This window comes from Seriola lalandi, unplaced genomic scaffold (genome assembly GCF_002814215.2).
Source record: "Seriola lalandi dorsalis isolate HSWRI2012SDOR001 ecotype SW California unplaced genomic scaffold, Sedor1 jcf7180002054561, whole genome shotgun sequence".
NCBI classification, from domain to species: domain Eukaryota; kingdom Metazoa; phylum Chordata; class Actinopteri; order Carangiformes; family Carangidae; genus Seriola; species Seriola lalandi.
Window position 1 is genome coordinate 1,397,882 of NW_019525114.1, and position 16,214 is coordinate 1,414,095.

Sequence of the window (16,214 nt, forward strand, 5' to 3'; positions counted from 1 at the left end):
TTTTTTTTTCCTGGAGAAGTGTTGTGTTTGATGCTGGATGGCTCGGTTAAATTAGCGATAATTAGCACAGCGTGAATCGGGGCTCAGGAACAAAAACATCCCATTGGCACGCTGTTCTGTCGAAGATTTCAAACATCCATATGGTTTCAGATTAGTTATTCTGTATCCTGCAGCGGGTTCATTAAATTGCAGGTGTTGAGCCCTCAATGTCCTGAAAAACTCCAGATGGATATGTTGGCAAGACCTTTGGTAGAATCACTGACATCCAGGTGTAGGAAATTGAACGCATTTGTGTTTCATTATTTTGATCCCACATTCCCATTCCCGTCGTTGAGACAGCGCACGCTTCTGTAATTAGATTTAGCATTTGAAATTTTGCTGAACAGCAGTAACGGTTGATTGACAGGAATTGTGCTCCTTCCTTTACTGTTTTACTTGGCCGTGTCCTCAACAAACCTCTTTTTGGTTTTGAGAAATTATGTTCTTTTCACCATCGTAATTCAACTCCCTCAAGCCGTGCTTTGTAAGACTTCCTTGCCCTTTAATTATTGTCCATCATGTCTCAAAAAGTTGAAATTGATTCCAGCTTCAATGCAACCATAAAAACCATCAATCATGGCCACCAAGGTCCCAGACAGACGGTGTATTTTAGAAGCATTAGTGTTTGTTTTAAAAAGTACGGGTTTTTTTGGGTGGCTTCTCTGTCCTTGACGTCAGATGGGATTCTTTTGGCGTGATTCACCCGAGATGGAATCTCATCCTCTCATTCGTCAGGCAGATTTTGATATTCAAGGACAAGTGCATACCTGAGATAACTCAGCCACGGTTGCAGCTTCTGTTGTTACTTTGAATGCGGCTCAAGGAGAAAATAGTGAGGAAACCAGGCGCTGATTGATCGCTTTAACACTTTAAGTGGACTTCAAGTAGAAATGCCAAACATTTGCTGGTTGTGGCTTTTCAAATGAGAGGATTTACTGGTTCATCTTTTTTTTAACATTGTAAATTGTATATTTTTGGGATTTGGACTCTTGGTTGGACAGAACAAGATATCTGATGAGATTTTCTTGGGCTCTACGATCTCACAACGGGCATTTTCACAATTTTCTGGCTTAAATGGATGAAACAATTTATTGATTGTAAAAAGCATTGACACAATAATCAATGCTGAAAATATTTAGCTGCAACCCAGAGAGACAAATATAAACAAATAAAAAGATGCTAAAAACAAAACAACAGATCTAAACTGTTGGACTAATGATAACATGTTCAGTCCGTTTACAGTTAGCGTTTCTGATGTCATTCAGTAATGAATGTGCTCAGTTTTATTTTGATTTAATCAAATTTTCATTTTTGGCAGATTTTAAGGACATAAACAAACATAACGACATATCAGTAAACTTAGTCTGTAATTTTCCAGACTGACAAAAGTAGTTTACAAGATAATTTTAATTTGAGTTTTATGTGAAGACCTTAAACATAATATACAGCAGCAGTCTTTAATTTCAACCTAAATAACAGTTTATTTATTACTATAACAGTAATGAGTTTTGTGTGGCAGAGCGGCGTTGAGTCGCAGGCTCTATACATTCGCCACGAGAACGTCAACAAAGAGGCAGGCCGTGCACAAACCTGCCCCCTTAGCAATGAACGCTCAGGACCCCTTTTAGAGGCCGGTTTTTTTCTAGAGCACTAAACACCCTCTCCATTTACAATTAGTCATCTGAGGCTCTGCTGGCAGAGCCAAGGCATGCCCTAGAAGAAGCTTTCTGACAAGGTGATTACCTCAGACATCTAAAAGCTGCCCTGACGTGAGGGTAGGGGAATTTTAACGATTGCGCTGTATGTAATGCTGTCTACCTTGCAGTCTCAGACTCCCAGTGGCCTCCGAAAGCAGGCAAGTCATCCCTCCCATTGGGAATTCCACTTTTTCTGCCAGGATTTTTTTTATTTTTTTTTTTTTAAGTTGGTGGGAAACCTTTGCAAATTTCCGTTAGCAAGTGGACTGCTTCATACATGTGTATTCTTTGCTCTACAAACCTGTCTAGACTTCCCAGCAGTATTGCCAGTCATTTACGCGGCTCAGGGGTGACAAACAGTTCAAAGGAGAATAACACTCAGTTTTAATAAATCACACATGTAAATAACCATTCCAGTTTTCTCTGAACATGAACAACAATTAAAGAACTTCGACTCTTGTGTTTGTTGTTATAACAGCTGAAATACATCTGCTACTGTGTGTCAAAACTTTCACATCTGTAGGGTCAACATAAGGCTGCAGCCAGAAGCTGGTTAGCTTAGCTTAGCATAAAGACCTGAAACAGAGGGAAACATCTTGCCTGGCTCTGTCCAAAGGTAAAATCCACTCACCAGCATGGGCCTCGGTTTATATACAGATTAAACAAACAAGATATAAAAGATAATTGTTGAGCTTGTGTGTTGCTGGTAGGCAGATTTTGCAGATTTAGTCAGGCTAGCTGTTTTCCGCATGTTTATGTGGGCTGCAGCCATATATATATATAAGGTATGAGAGTGGTATCAGTCTTCTCATCTAACTCTTGGCGAGAAACCAAATTTACCTGCTTCCCAAAATATCAAACCTTTGATTGCTCTGATTTTCCACTGATAGTCATTGAAAGAGTAACGAACACTCACTGTCCCAGTTAAAATTCTCTGGTACAGGAAGTGACTCTCTGTCACGATCGGTGTCTTTTTGAAATGTAATAAACTGAAAGCAATAGCTGCGGCTCAGAGACGTTTGTTCTTGGGTTGTATTTAATAGCTGGCACATTTTACACCTGAAGTTCAGAGGAATATCTTCAGGGGATGCATGTGCCTAAAGAAATGTGGCCTGTCTTGTTTTGCTCTGGGTCTGTGCTGACATGTTGTTCACCTGCGTTTTCTGGCCTCGACAGGTGTGTCAAACCCCAAGCACACACACATACACACACCTCTCTCTCAGCCCTGCAGCTGTCACTACTGCAGAGCATTCTGGGTAGAAAGAGAGGAGAAAGATTTTAGTGCTAGAGGGAGGCATATGTCTACTCTGACCTTTTGAAAGCCACATTAAGAATTAACAGCAGGCTCGGTGCATGTGCAAAGTTGTGAGAAAACATGTGTGTAAAGGTACGACGGAGGGGGCCGAGAGGTCTGTAATGATGACTGAGCACGCCTGGTGCTTCCCTGTCAGCCCCCTCACTGAGATGTTAGGAATGTTTTCAGTCATGGCTGAGCAGTATGTTAGCAATTTAGGATTACCTCAATGTTATGAGAAGGGAGGAGGGGAGAGAATAAGGGTGGAGAAAGGGTTCAGGAGAAAGACAGAGATGGAGGGGGGAGGGGTGAGGGCGGGAGAGAGGGGGGTGTGTGTGTGGGGGGGGGGTGCTGCTGAGAGTGAGGAGAGATTACCTTTTTGCTCACTATCTTGCATGGAAGTGGAAAATTCCAGCAGCCATGTAGTAAAAGAAAAAGATAGGCGTGTCCTGTCGGGGAAGAGGTTAAGAATGGCAGCCTGCAGCGAACTGAGTGGGTGTTGAGCAATCAACAAGGGAATCATGAGCAGCTCAAAAAGAGGCAGAGGACAAGTGAGGCTGTGCATGCAATTGTACGAGTGTGTCTGTTTGTATGCACCTGTCATGATCCTCTGCTGTGTGGGCCAGCCTTTATACCGTCTCCCTGACCACCCAACCCCACCCCAACCCCCACCACCCCCACCGCGTCAAGCCTGAGCAGATCTTTGCCGCAGCAGAGTGACAACACAGAGATCATATCCTCGATAATTTAACTGTTGGGTTTTGAGAGAGCAGTGTGTCTAAAATATGATCAACTGAAATAACCAGTCCTACTGGGTCACAGATCTAAGAAAACCAGGCCACAGTACTAATTATCCACAAAATGTACTGGGGCATACCACGCAGCTGCTGCTCTGAAGTCCTGGGGCCTTTTTAAAAAATATTTCATGTCAGGTTGTGAATTTATTTTTTAACCGAGGTGATTTGGTTTTGTTTTTGTAGGCATCAACTCACCCTCCTGATTTTATTGATCTGCAGTATTTTATTCCTGGGGTTAAACACGGGACTCCTGAGTAATTTCTCTGTTTTCCGACCATGAAGTTCTGCTATATATCGTTTAGAGTATCATGATTTACAGTATCGTGATCCAGTTTGTCCTTTTTCCACGGAGCACGAGAAGTGGTGCCTGAGAATGTGACTTTATAAAAGTTTATTTGAAAGTTTGAAATCAAACACCAGAGTCTCATGAGCAAACTGTATATCACATAAAACAAAAGCGGTGATTTAAAATATCACAAAACCGACCAGACGTTGTGGTAAAGCTGGAGATGTCATCTCAGCACACGACCGCAGAACTTCACCATTCAACAGATGAACAAAACACATTTTTGACTTACCATGCAACACCAAGGCATTACTGTGCTCCACATTGTTATGATACATGTGACAGTGAAAGTATATGGTCTGCTATTTTAAAATCATTTACATAATCACTTTAATTGTAAAAAAAACGACACATTCAGCTTGGTTTTGCTCAGCCGTGATTGAAACTCTGTTGAGTTTAGAGTTTAACCAGCTCCACACAATACTGAGTTCACCTCACCATTCAGACAAGTTCTTATCTTAAGCCTGTTGCATCTAGTTCATACTGTATCTCAGTAGTAGTAGGCCTACTTTGCAATGAGATATCTGTGAAATTCGTAGCAGAACTCTGTGGTTGGGCCCATGTAATGTTTTTCCCTCTTTGCCCCTCAGCTGAAGAGATTGAGAGTGACAGTTGGGCGGGGGTCGAACTGGCATTGTTCTTTCTCTGCCATCCTCTGCTGGGACGGTCGGCAGCAGGTGCTGCTGTCCGTTGAATGCAGGGTCACACAGTGGTGTTGTTTTGGGAAAAGGGGCTGCTTTGGTGCCAGGTGGCAGTTGTTGGCAGAGACAGTTATGGCTTTGTGTTTCTTCCAAGAGTTACTGCATCAGCTGCCCCTTTTGCCTCCCTAACTGACGACCCCCTACCCCAACCTAATGGCCCTGCTTCTCCTAGAGCTGGAAGTGTATATGAGCATGTGTGTGTTGGCTCGAGCTCTGGCTGTGTTTGCAGGCCCAGGCCAATCAGACTGGGTAGCACAGATGTGACAGGCTTAGAGGAATGCTAGGAATGCGGAGGCGCTGGAGCGGGCGTGTCCATCCTTGGCCCGGGGCAGAAGGGGAGGGGCTACCTCAGTATCGGCAGACAGTTCAGCTCTGCTCTGCTGGCCTACCGCCGGGCGGACTGGTTGGAGAGTACGGCAAGTGCTGCAAGCCTGCTGGAGATGGCCTGCAGTACTTTTATGGTAATTGCACTAACCAGGGCCTTTTGGAGGCCAAATGCTAAAAAGTGTGTGAAAAAGCAGGACTTGTTTCTCCTGTCATTATGTGTCTGGATACCCTGAAAGCTGTTCAACTGTAGACTTCCTAGACACACAGTCTATTGTGTGTGTCTGTGTGTGTTTAAGAAAGCACATCTTGACCACTTTTTGTTGGTGAAAATTTCTGTCAGCAACTTTAGACGAGTTTAGGTCATTATTCATAATGACACAGCGGTTCAACCTCTCCCTTTGGCCCAATTTTCAGCCACAGAAACTCAGTAAGCGTGACTTGGCAACAAAAAGAAGTGAGAAAGAATGATGGACTGATTTTTCCCTTGAGACAACATAATAATGCTTTTTGCACTTCTCATACACTAAAGTTGATTTTTGCTTGCGGCTCTTTGCTAAAATGGCAGGCCCTGTTAAAGCACATGCTCAGCACTGAATGTAAAGAGGACCATGAAAGCCCAGAATAGAAGCCTGTTCTCTGCACAACCTGTTTGTGCAGAATGTTGAGAGTGGATGTTATGTCATGAAAAACATGGTACTGTTTTCTAAGCACTCTCTGTAATTAGGCTACAGGACCATGTGAGCAGACAATAAGGAGGTGTGAAACAAGATAATGAAAACTGAGGGGTGAAACAAGAAAATCAACCGACCCGCCTTATTTTTTTGATAAGAAATGAAACTTGCGCGTCTCTTATAGGAAACAGAGGTGTTATTGTGGCCTGTGACCCATGTCAAAAGTGTGTTTGCCCCAGGTCTGAGGAGCTCTGGGAAAGGTCACACTGCTGTTCTTTTGACATGAGACATGTATTGAAGGTATGAGTAGAGCGCCACCCTCTGTCCAGTTTAGGGTATTATCAGTGATCTACGAATGTTGTAGTTTCTGTCCTGTCTTTGTGTATTCTGCCTTCTGTTTTTTGTTCTGTTGTTCTTGTCTGTGACCTTGTTTTTCTGTTTTTGGTTGCAGGTCGCAATGAATTGATAGCGAGATACATCAAACTGAGGACAGGCAAAACCCGAACAAGAAAACAGGTAAACAAGTTTCACTGACGTCGATGACTGAATTTGAATAATCGTGCCTGGGCTTGGCCTAAGTTACTGATCGTCCAAGTCATAAAGAAGAGATCACAAGCTCATAAAATCTGATCCTTAATTACAAGAAGATTACAAATTGTTCTAAGGAAATGTGTCTGATTTTATCATTCATATGTTTGATTGTCAACAAATCTCTTTAGAGCCAAAACTAATAATTTGATAGTCTGTCTCTCAGTAATTTCCTAAAACAGCTGGGTACTGTATTGGTTGGGAACTATTTTAATCAGTGGATTATACACAGAGAGGAGGAGGGAGGGGGGATTGGAGAAGAGGAGTAAGATGTAGAGTATCAGGCTACACAGACAATACTTGAAAGTAGTATCAAGTCATTTTTAGTTTTAGTATTTTCATGGGATCTGATACTAAGAAAAATTTTGAATATCACCGGCTCACCTACTTTTTTGTGTTTTTACTGTTAAGTGTGTGTGTGTGCGTCTGTGCTTGCGTGAGCGGGTGCGTGTATCTGAGTGAATGTCGTTTTTTTATGCTCAAAAACTGTTTCACGCTCCTTTAGGTGTCTAGTCACATACAGGTGTTAGCGCGGAAGAAAGTTCGCGAATACCAGGCGGGTATAAAGGTAGGTGCCGCCAGCCTGCCTCCGGGCAACACTGACTGAGCGTCTCTTTCCTCTTTGGTTACGGCTTCTCTCTTTCTTCCCTTGTCTTTTCTCTCCCTATCTCCTCTTTTCCTCTTCCCTCCTCTTGGCTATTCTTCTGTGCAGGTTTCTAGCCACTTGCAGGTTCTCGCCCGGAGAAAATCTCGCGAGATCCAGTCAAAGCTAAAGGTATGCGCTTCACCGCGGGCTCGGCGGGGCTGGTAATGGCTTGGCTTTGCACTAACCAGTGAATCTGTGCATATTATCGGTCCTCGCTTTGATGCGAGGCCAGTTCTTGTTAGATAAAATGGATGCAAGCTTGGCGAGGAAAATCCATTGTTAAACGATTAGTAGTTGATTCTCTGGAAAAAAAAATAACCACAGTCCTGCTTCCATATCCTGCATGCAGCGCACACTGCACCGGACAAAGCTTTTTAACTTCTACTGTAGGTCTGAGCTGCATTAAGTATGGGCCTGATTTCATCCTTCAAATTAAAGTGTAATTAAAGCTGCTTTAAAGGAATGCTGTACAAGCTGTTACAATGAGCCCAGTGGATGGTTGTTTAGCTGCATGATGCTCCGGCTCTGTACCTGTCCTCTGTGCCAGCCATGCTTCTGCAGCACACTCTACCTCTCTGAGCCTCTCTTTCCCTAAAACTCCCTCTACTTTACTTTAGTTGCTCCTTTAATGTGTCTCTTTGTGATGTCTTTGGTAAAACTGAACATGAATAGAGATTAATCTTTGATTGTTGCCATCGTATTACTCCATTTGACCTGTGTTGTACTTCTTCCGATCCCTTCGGTCTCTTCATTCTTTTCATTATTTTTCCATATTCACATATAAACAATCCACAATTCAGAAACAAGTGAATACTAAAGACATTGTGGCATTCTGTAGTGCTAACTTCAACCGAAATTAACCCCTTCATGCAGACTAATGCCCTCGTGGACGTCAGCATGCACAGCTGGCATATTTTTAAATGAAACTGTCACACAGAGATAAATTAATCATCTTTTCAGTGGTGTCACATGTCGCTAAGGGAATGGATGCATCAGCCTGCTATATTCCTCACATCACATCACAGTCAAGCAATCCGTGACACACAGTGGCAAGAGTCGGCTCGTTCATCCAGTCATACAAGTTTCTGAGCTTGAATAAAAACTAGAGGACTGATCATAGTGAGCCATGACTTTCCTCTCTTCGCTGTGTCAGAGAAAGGCTGCTACATCATCCCCCCTGCTCTTTTTACATTCACATCGTGGCCTCCACAGTGTTCGCAGATCTAAATGTTACATACATTTTCCTCATGTTGTCATTTTTTGGGCTCATCAAATCTAAACTTAAGTTTGAGCAGCACTCTTTTATTTTGCGGAAAGGAAAGCTCTAAAAACTGAACCAGTGTGTAGCAGCATTATGTTCTAAAATCAGGTTTTAGGTTCTTCACGTTTCAGGGCTTCAAGTGAACCGAAGTGTGACTTTTATCCTCTCTGCTTGAAGGGGTTAATCATGATTTATTCTATTATTTCTGTTATTACTTTTTTTGCACAAACAGCCGTCCCTATTTTTCCTCCTTCACACAACATGACACATTTAATTGGACACATTTTTTCACTTCATTTTCACACAGACTTCTTAAACTCGCATGTAATTTAGTCATTTGACTCCGATAGTTCTGTCACTGCTGTGTTAACGTTTTTCTCGTAGCTTTTAAATATTGAACATCAGCTAGTGAACTGTAAATGCAGCTGTAGCCATCGCCCTGTTGGAGGGTCTATCAAGTGTTTGTAAAGCCAGGAGATAATCTGTTGTAGATAAACATTCTTTGAAGTTCAGGTGGCTCCTAGGAAAAAAGTAAAATTGTAGCATCATACCATCTTACCAGTCGTCTATTTGAATTCTGTTGAATTAGGCTACTGATGAGTTCTGGAGTATATACTGATTTTTATTAGGTTTTTATTATGTTTTATATTGTGCAAGATTTATTGAAATGCTTGTTATTATTTCAATATTTTACTGTTGTCCAATGGACTAAAGAATTAAAAAATATATATATATATGTGCTGCATTATTCCAACTATAGACACATGACTAAATTGCCATATTCAAAAGTAAAAAATTTGTGAGGCGTTTGTATTGAAAGCCATCTTTGATTTTCCCCAATCCCCACTGAACTTTGTAGCTGAACTGTCAGTCGTGGTGTGAATTATTTTTTAATTTTGATAAAACCATGGCTACACTATGGAGAAAAAAAAGGAGAAACTTTTAAACTCCTTATTCATCTTAACACACCGTTTAGAACTGCACAGCACTAATGGTTTCTCTCTTCTTTGATTCAGGCAATGAATTTGGTAAGTGAATCTGACTTGTGCAATATCCTTCCCTCATCCCCTTTGTTTAGCAACACCAGTGCACTGTCCCCTTGCTGTGGCCCTCTGCTGGCATGGCGTCCCACCCCATTGCTATCCCATAATGACGCAATGCTTAGGCAACAGCCACGCTTTGAACATAGTACTGCTGTGCCTCCTGCCTGATGTAGTTTAATCCCCTCAGCCTCTGCCAGAAGCCAAAGTCTCGCTTGCTTTGCACAAGGTGTCACTCTTTGATTCAGGGTCTCGCTTCTTAGGGATCTTTCCTTTTAATCGCAAAGTCAGAGCTAAATGAGCTGAAATGCATTCTTTTGAAAACATGAAAAAAAAAAGAGAGCAAGAGGATGCATTTTTAATAAAGTTTGAAATATTCAAATGAAAGCAAACTGCTATGATGTGTTTGCAAATCATAAACTGTGTGTCATGCACCATGGGTGGCTTTGCATATCTTTTGTTCTATTTATTTCATGTACATTGAACGACTTTAATCCGCAGAGTAAAACTTGAAGTTGTTGTTGTTAACTCTCAGATGCAACATGAATACAAAACTGCTTTCCAAGCCAATGCACTCTTTTTATTCTCTTCTTCCTGTGGTGATCCTGATAACAAACCTTCAGACCTAACAGACCTTCAGTTTGCCTTGTGACCCAAGCTTAAATACCAGTGGGGCAATGCTGCTTCATTTTCCCTCTTCATCTCGCTGCTTCATTCTGTCCAGCTGTTCTTTCAAAAATTGTTTTCATTTTCACAGTTTTTTTTTTATTATTAGATTATTAGAACAGTTATTATTGATTTTATTGATTGTTAAACTGAACTCCTGTTAAGCTTGTTATACAAGTTAGAAGCTTTCCGCAAGATTGTAAAATTTATTGATTTGAGCATTGAACCTAGAGACCAATACACAAACACTGCCTCTGTGTTGATTGTGATCTCTTAAGAATAAGATACAGCATTAGATAGAGGTTTAGGATATGGCTCCACCTTGTGGTTGACTCCCCTCATTTCTGTGTGTGCATCCGCAGGATCAGGCATCTAAAGACAAAGCCCTGCAGAACATGGCAGCGCTGTCGTCTGCACAGATCGTCTCACCGAGCATGATTAAGAATCACCTTCCACCACTGCCTCCGGCCCCTTACCAGCCACCCAGAGTGAGACCTCCATTCGTTTAATTTGCAGTTGTTCTGGTTGTTGTTATCAGTAATGAAATATCACATTGGATTTCACAACATTTAATTTCGAAGCAGCAAATTGACAGCTTTTATTTACTCTCCAGTTCTGGTCTGGTCCAATCCCAGGACAGCCTGGGCCCTCTCAGGAGTAAGTACACCCTCTGCTGATCCCACAAGATATCTGTTAGGAGACGGTTTGTAGAGAGATGCTGTCACTAGAGATGAGTAAATGCTTAAATGAGAGAATGAGGGGGTTAGGTTTAATGTCAGGTGGGTATTGCAAGGCATGATTAACAGGTCACATTTTTGCACACCAGGCTGGTTCTAGATCTCAACCCGGGAAGGACTCCTGGGCTTGGTCGCACCAGCCATGCGTAAGTTCCCCCTAGCCGAGGTCCAACAGTGAGCACAAAGCAGCACTAACTCTTCTTCTACACTATATTGTACTGTATGTTTCCTGCACTGATGTAAACCACCACCGGGCAAATTAACTGCTTCAAATCTGATGGAGACTAAAGAATGAATAGGGCAGTGTTCGATAACTTGAGTTCACTGAATAATTACCAAAATCTACAAATGTTTTGTTTTTTTTTTTTTTGTTGGTAAAATCATAATTAATTGATGCTATTTTGCATCATTAAGAAGCAATGAAGCAGGTGGACTTACGCCTAGCTGGTGCAGCAACACATGCTTACACTATGACACTAACAGGAAGACTTACATCAAAAATACAAATATATTAAGACCCATGTGCCTCAGATTTTTTTTTTTTGGTCACTATATAGTTTTTATGTCATTGTCTCATCACACCATTCACTGTCTTTCAGTATCAAACCTTTTGCACAGCCACCATACCCAAGCCTATCAGGTCCTGTACCACAATCCATACCAAGTGAGTATGAAGTAAACAACTGAAATTAGAAAAGAAACCAAACTAGTGAATGACCTGGAAATGGCAGCTCACTGTCACCGTGACAGTTTTTATAAATTAGTGTGTGTATGTGTGTGCGTGGGCTGTCCAGGTTATGAGCCCTTGGCGCCTCCTCCTGCACCAACTGCGACCGCGGTACCAGTGTGGCAGGACCGGACCATCGCCTCCTCTAAGCTGCGGATGCTGGAGTACTCGGCCTTCATGGAGGTCCAGAGAGACCCAGACAATGTGAGTTACAGTTTCCTGTGTATGGGAACCAAAACAAATGTTATAAAGCTCTTTAGTCACAGGAGATCGTTTAAAAGCTGACTTTAGGGATGGATGGATCTGTAACTTTCTGTTTGGTGTGGATTTGATGTCAGAAACAGGAGAAAACTTCATTCTCTCCTTCCGCTCAGAAGTCATGTCTCTTTTGTCTTTGTCCACTGCAGTACAGCAAACATCTGTTTGTCCACATTGGACAGACCAACCCCTCCTACAGCGACCCGCTCCTCGAGGCCGTGGACATCCGGCAGATCTACGACAAGTTCCCAGAGAAGAAGGGCGGGCTCAAAGAGCTTTATGAGAAAGGCCCTCAGAACGCTTTCTTCCTAGTGAAATTCTGGGTAAGTCGTCATCATCATCATCATCACCATCATCTGCCAGTTATTAGTTGTTACTGTGCATTTGTATTCCATTGTCTGGTTTATGCTTTACTGTATGTAGAGTTTTGAATCATTTCAAACACCCATGTTTTAGATCACATCACTAACAGTCAAAATTTGTTTAAATTAGCATTAAATTGTATTTGACAAACAAAATCCCATTACATTACTAATGCTTTTTAATTCTAGGTACCTCACTGTGTACTGGTAGCCTTAATGTAAATGAAAATGAAAATGTATCAACACTTTCAAGATTCCTTAAGATCACTGCAGCTGTTACAGCTGTTACTTCACACTGTCACAGTGACTTGTGGTAGCTTGTTATAGCTTTTGCAAACCGCTTCCTTTTCCTGTGACACCATTGGTGCTTGTATTAGTGAAAGACCTTATCTTAAGATTGTAGACAGTATTTTACAGTGCATTGCTTCATCGTGTGCACTGCTTTTAAATTTCTGTTTTTGAACTGTCGATCCCCTCTTTGTTTGAATTGTGTTGTTTCACACAAACAAAACAAAACAAATACCGTCAAATGTTCTTGTGACTTGACAGTTCGTGTTGCTCTGAGGTGGTTAAATGATGTTTCAACACATGTAATGATGGTCCCTAACATAATGAAATCTGTGCCCTCTGCAGGCGGACCTGAACAGCAGCGGCATGCAGGATGGCCCTGGTTCTTTCTACGGTGTCAGCAGCCAGTACAGCAGCATCGAGAACATGACGATCACCGTTTCAACCAAAGTCTGCTCGTTTGGGAAGCAGGTTGTCGAGAAAGTAGAGGTAAGACTTGCATTGATGACTGTTCTCCTCTCAAACACAGCTGATACAGGACCTGTCAGATTTTAGCTGACGGCTGTCCACACTCAAACTTGATTCTAACTCACTACCGGATGGTTCTGACTCACCTATCCTGTGTGTGTTGCAGACGGAGTACGCTCGCCTGGAGGGAGGAAAGTGTGTTTACAGGATCCACCGCTCTCCTATGTGCGAGTACATGATCAACTTTATCCACAAACTCAAACACTTGCCTGAAAAGTACATGATGAACAGTGTTCTCGAAAACTTCACTATCCTACAGGTAACGTGCAGCCGATTATGTGGGGTTCTTAAAGGAATAGTCTGACATTTTGGGGAAAAAGAGCATATTCACTTTTTTGCCACGAGTGAGAGCTAGCATGTTCTTAGCTTAGCTTAGCTTCAAGAATGCAAACAGTTAGCCCTGCACCCCAGTTAAATCATAGCGTATTGTTTTTAAATGTTGGCTTGTGAACAGCTTTAGAGGTGCCGGTAGGCGGATTTTGCCAAACCGTGACATGAGAGTGGTTTCGATCTGTTCAACTAACTCTCGGCCTGAAAGCCAATAAGCACTTTCCCAAAATACCCAAAACAATTCCTTTAACAAATTAAGAAATTATCAAGTGATTACCATTAGTGTTTCTAGTATTTCTTCCTGGTTCCCCCTTGACGTGTTCTTTTTGCCCTTCAGGTGGTGACAAACCGCGACACCCAGGAGACCTTGCTCTGTATAGCCTTTGTTTTTGAGGTTTCCACAAGTGAACACGGAGCTCAGTATCATGTCTACAGACTTGTCAAAGACTAACAGCTCTTCAGGGAGGTTTTTGGAAAAGCCAGACTAAAGCGTGACACAATCTCTCTTCAACCAGCTCAACCATCCAGGAAAAACTAGAATAAAAACATTCAAACAACGCTAGAACGAACTAACAAGGACAGAATTTATGCTTTTTAAAAAAAAAAAAGTCTCATACACAAGGAAAAAAAAAAAGAGTTAATCTCAACAAGCCGACACGCAAAGAAATTTTTGAAGAATTACGGATTTTTCAAACAACTAGCTATTTTTCCATGTGTTTAAACATGCTTTAGATGAAGTGGGTCACTTTTGCCGAGGTAATTGATGGAGCTTGAAATGTTTTTACTGAGGGAACGAGAAAGTGTTTAGGGTTGAAAAGACTCTCATGGTATCCAAGGGAACACACTCTGAGCAATAAGAGACGTGTATGTGAGATTGAAAAAGTAGAGAGAACAGGACCACAGAAGGGGAAAACCAGAGCCAAGTGGTGTTGTTTCAGTAGGTGTGTTACGAAAGCAAGTGCCTTTTCTCCAAAGATGATATCATTGCCTGCCACTTTGGATTGCCTTTTTTTTTTTACTACCTCTTGTTTTTAAATGAAATAGTCAGAAAGGTGTATTTTGTCAAAAAAAAAAAAGGAAAAAAAAGATTTGGAATGAAACCTCTCAGATTCACATCTTTTTGAGGCAGTTTTTGTATCCGGGCACAAAGAGGAATGGGATGGGAAAACTAATTTTCATGTAGCCTGTTGTTTTACAAACAAATCGTCCCAAATTTACAGACCGGGAGAAGGTTTATTGTGTTACCGTATTATTAAGGCTCTGCTTTTTTTATGTTTTATTACACAATTAATAAAAAAAATCAGGTCTTACAAGCCTCTATCTATAACTGACTTTTGACACTAAGGATGCCTTGTACCATTACTAGCCTGACAAAAAAAAAAAGCTAAGGCTTTACCATCCTTACGAGATCCCCTGTTGTTTCTCTCTGTTTGAAGACGTGTGCTCGGTTGCACTTAAAAGATCAAGAAGGGGGGTAAAGCAACAGCAGTGCTTATTTTCTGCCTTGAGTTATGTAGCCTAATTGAAAAATGAATTGTTTCTGTACTGTGAGTCAGTGGATTCTAAAGGAATATGTGTTACATAGGAGTATTTTCTTTTTCTTTTTTTTGGAGGGGGAGGGCGGGGGCGGGGGGAGGACTTCATGTTCATATTTGTGATCAGTTAACTTAGCACTCAACTCAGACCATGGCTAAAGTGGAGAGAAGTTAATCACTGTTTCTTTTGTTTAAAAAAGAGATTGTATGCTGTGAAGTCGGCTCATTGCTTCACTCTTCTCTGTGTAATGTGTGGAGAGGCTGCATTCGTTGATAAAAGTTCAGTTTTGATATTTAAGACTTTTTTTTTTTTTTTACTGACATTACACATGAAATAATTTTGAAATCAAACTAAATAATTGTCTTGAATGAGAGCTATTGTCTCTGTGCTGTGGAGTATGACCATTGATTGTTATTTATAGGGTTGGCAAACAAATAGCGGGAGGGCAGGGTGGGGTACTGGAGATGTGTTGATCATTTTCCATTGTGATGGAGATGTTACAAAGTATTGCAGGACTCACACTCGAGACAGGATTAACTGTCATCCCACGGGTCCTGCTGGACAAGTGTCTACTCTGTGTGGTTCACTGGACAATTTTGCTATAAAAGTTCAAAAATTAAGATATTGTACGGTGGAATAATTGCACCTGGCTTTGAATGTCATATTTCACAAGCTAGATACAATAACACTCCTCCTCTAGCAGGTTTCTCATTTTATCTTTTATACAGACTTTTTTTTTTTTTTTTGCCATTATCAAGATTAATGTTTTGTTTTGATTCTGTTGTCTTTTGACTTTCAGTGTCGGCCATATGCTTCACTGAAAATAATGTGTGACTGTGCTGATAATTAATAATGAGATATCTAATGTATCATATTCTGAATGGTGTGGGCAGGTTTTTTTTGTTTTGTTTTTTGTTGTTGTTGTTTCTTTTATTTTGGTTTAAGGTGGTTTCTTATTTGTTACCATTGTGCATTGCAATTTTATACTTCAAAGTAGAGGTTGGACTATATAATCAAACAAATGTATCTAACAATAAAAGACGCATGGTGCCTTTGGGGCCATTTTCCCCCAGAAAACTTATTAAACATGATTGTAAATTTGTTTTGTCCACACTGGTTCTTTCTGTACTGATGTTACAGAGGAATATGACACCACACGTGTTAGTGTTGTCTTCCACAAGTTAGCTACAGGATCTCACAGCGAAATGCAGCATAGCATTTATTTCAGGGTCCCCATGGAGCTCCAGGCATTGCACCAAATTCTGTAACCAGTTAGATTCTGTGACCCAGCTGTACCAATCCAACTGTTTTATCAAACGTTATCAGTTGTGACCAAACTTTTGCCTGCAAAGTATTGTTGAAATGGCCACATTGG

The 16,214-nt window shown here is 41.3% G+C and overlaps 1 protein-coding gene across 12 annotated transcripts in view; it reads left to right on the forward strand.

Moving 5' to 3' along the window:
* The window catches only part of tead3b (TEA domain family member 3 b), a 30,903-nt gene extending 14,962 nt beyond the window's left edge, over window positions 1–15,941 (forward strand). Inside the window, exons 4-16 of one of the 12 annotated variants that reach the window (XM_087176579.1) lie at window positions 6,324–6,388; window positions 6,966–7,028; window positions 7,173–7,235; window positions 9,384–9,395; window positions 10,436–10,561; window positions 10,687–10,730; window positions 10,900–10,956; window positions 11,410–11,474; window positions 11,596–11,741; window positions 11,945–12,118; window positions 12,791–12,934; window positions 13,080–13,232; window positions 13,641–15,941. In XM_087176579.1, coding sequence (XP_087032705.1) covers window positions 6,324–6,388; window positions 6,966–7,028; window positions 7,173–7,235; window positions 9,384–9,395; window positions 10,436–10,561; window positions 10,687–10,730; window positions 10,900–10,956; window positions 11,410–11,474; window positions 11,596–11,741; window positions 11,945–12,118; window positions 12,791–12,934; window positions 13,080–13,232; window positions 13,641–13,754 — 1,226 coding nt within the window. In that variant the 3' untranslated portion in view covers window positions 13,755–15,941. The remainder of the gene's footprint in view (window positions 1–6,323; window positions 6,389–6,965; window positions 7,029–7,172; window positions 7,236–9,383; window positions 9,396–10,435; window positions 10,562–10,686; window positions 10,731–10,899; window positions 10,957–11,409; window positions 11,475–11,595; window positions 11,742–11,944; window positions 12,119–12,790; window positions 12,935–13,079; window positions 13,233–13,640) is intronic. The other 11 variants (XM_087176580.1, XM_087176582.1, XM_087176583.1 and 8 more) reach the window with 11 other exon arrangements.
* The last annotated feature ends 273 nt before the right edge of the window (window positions 15,942–16,214 follow it).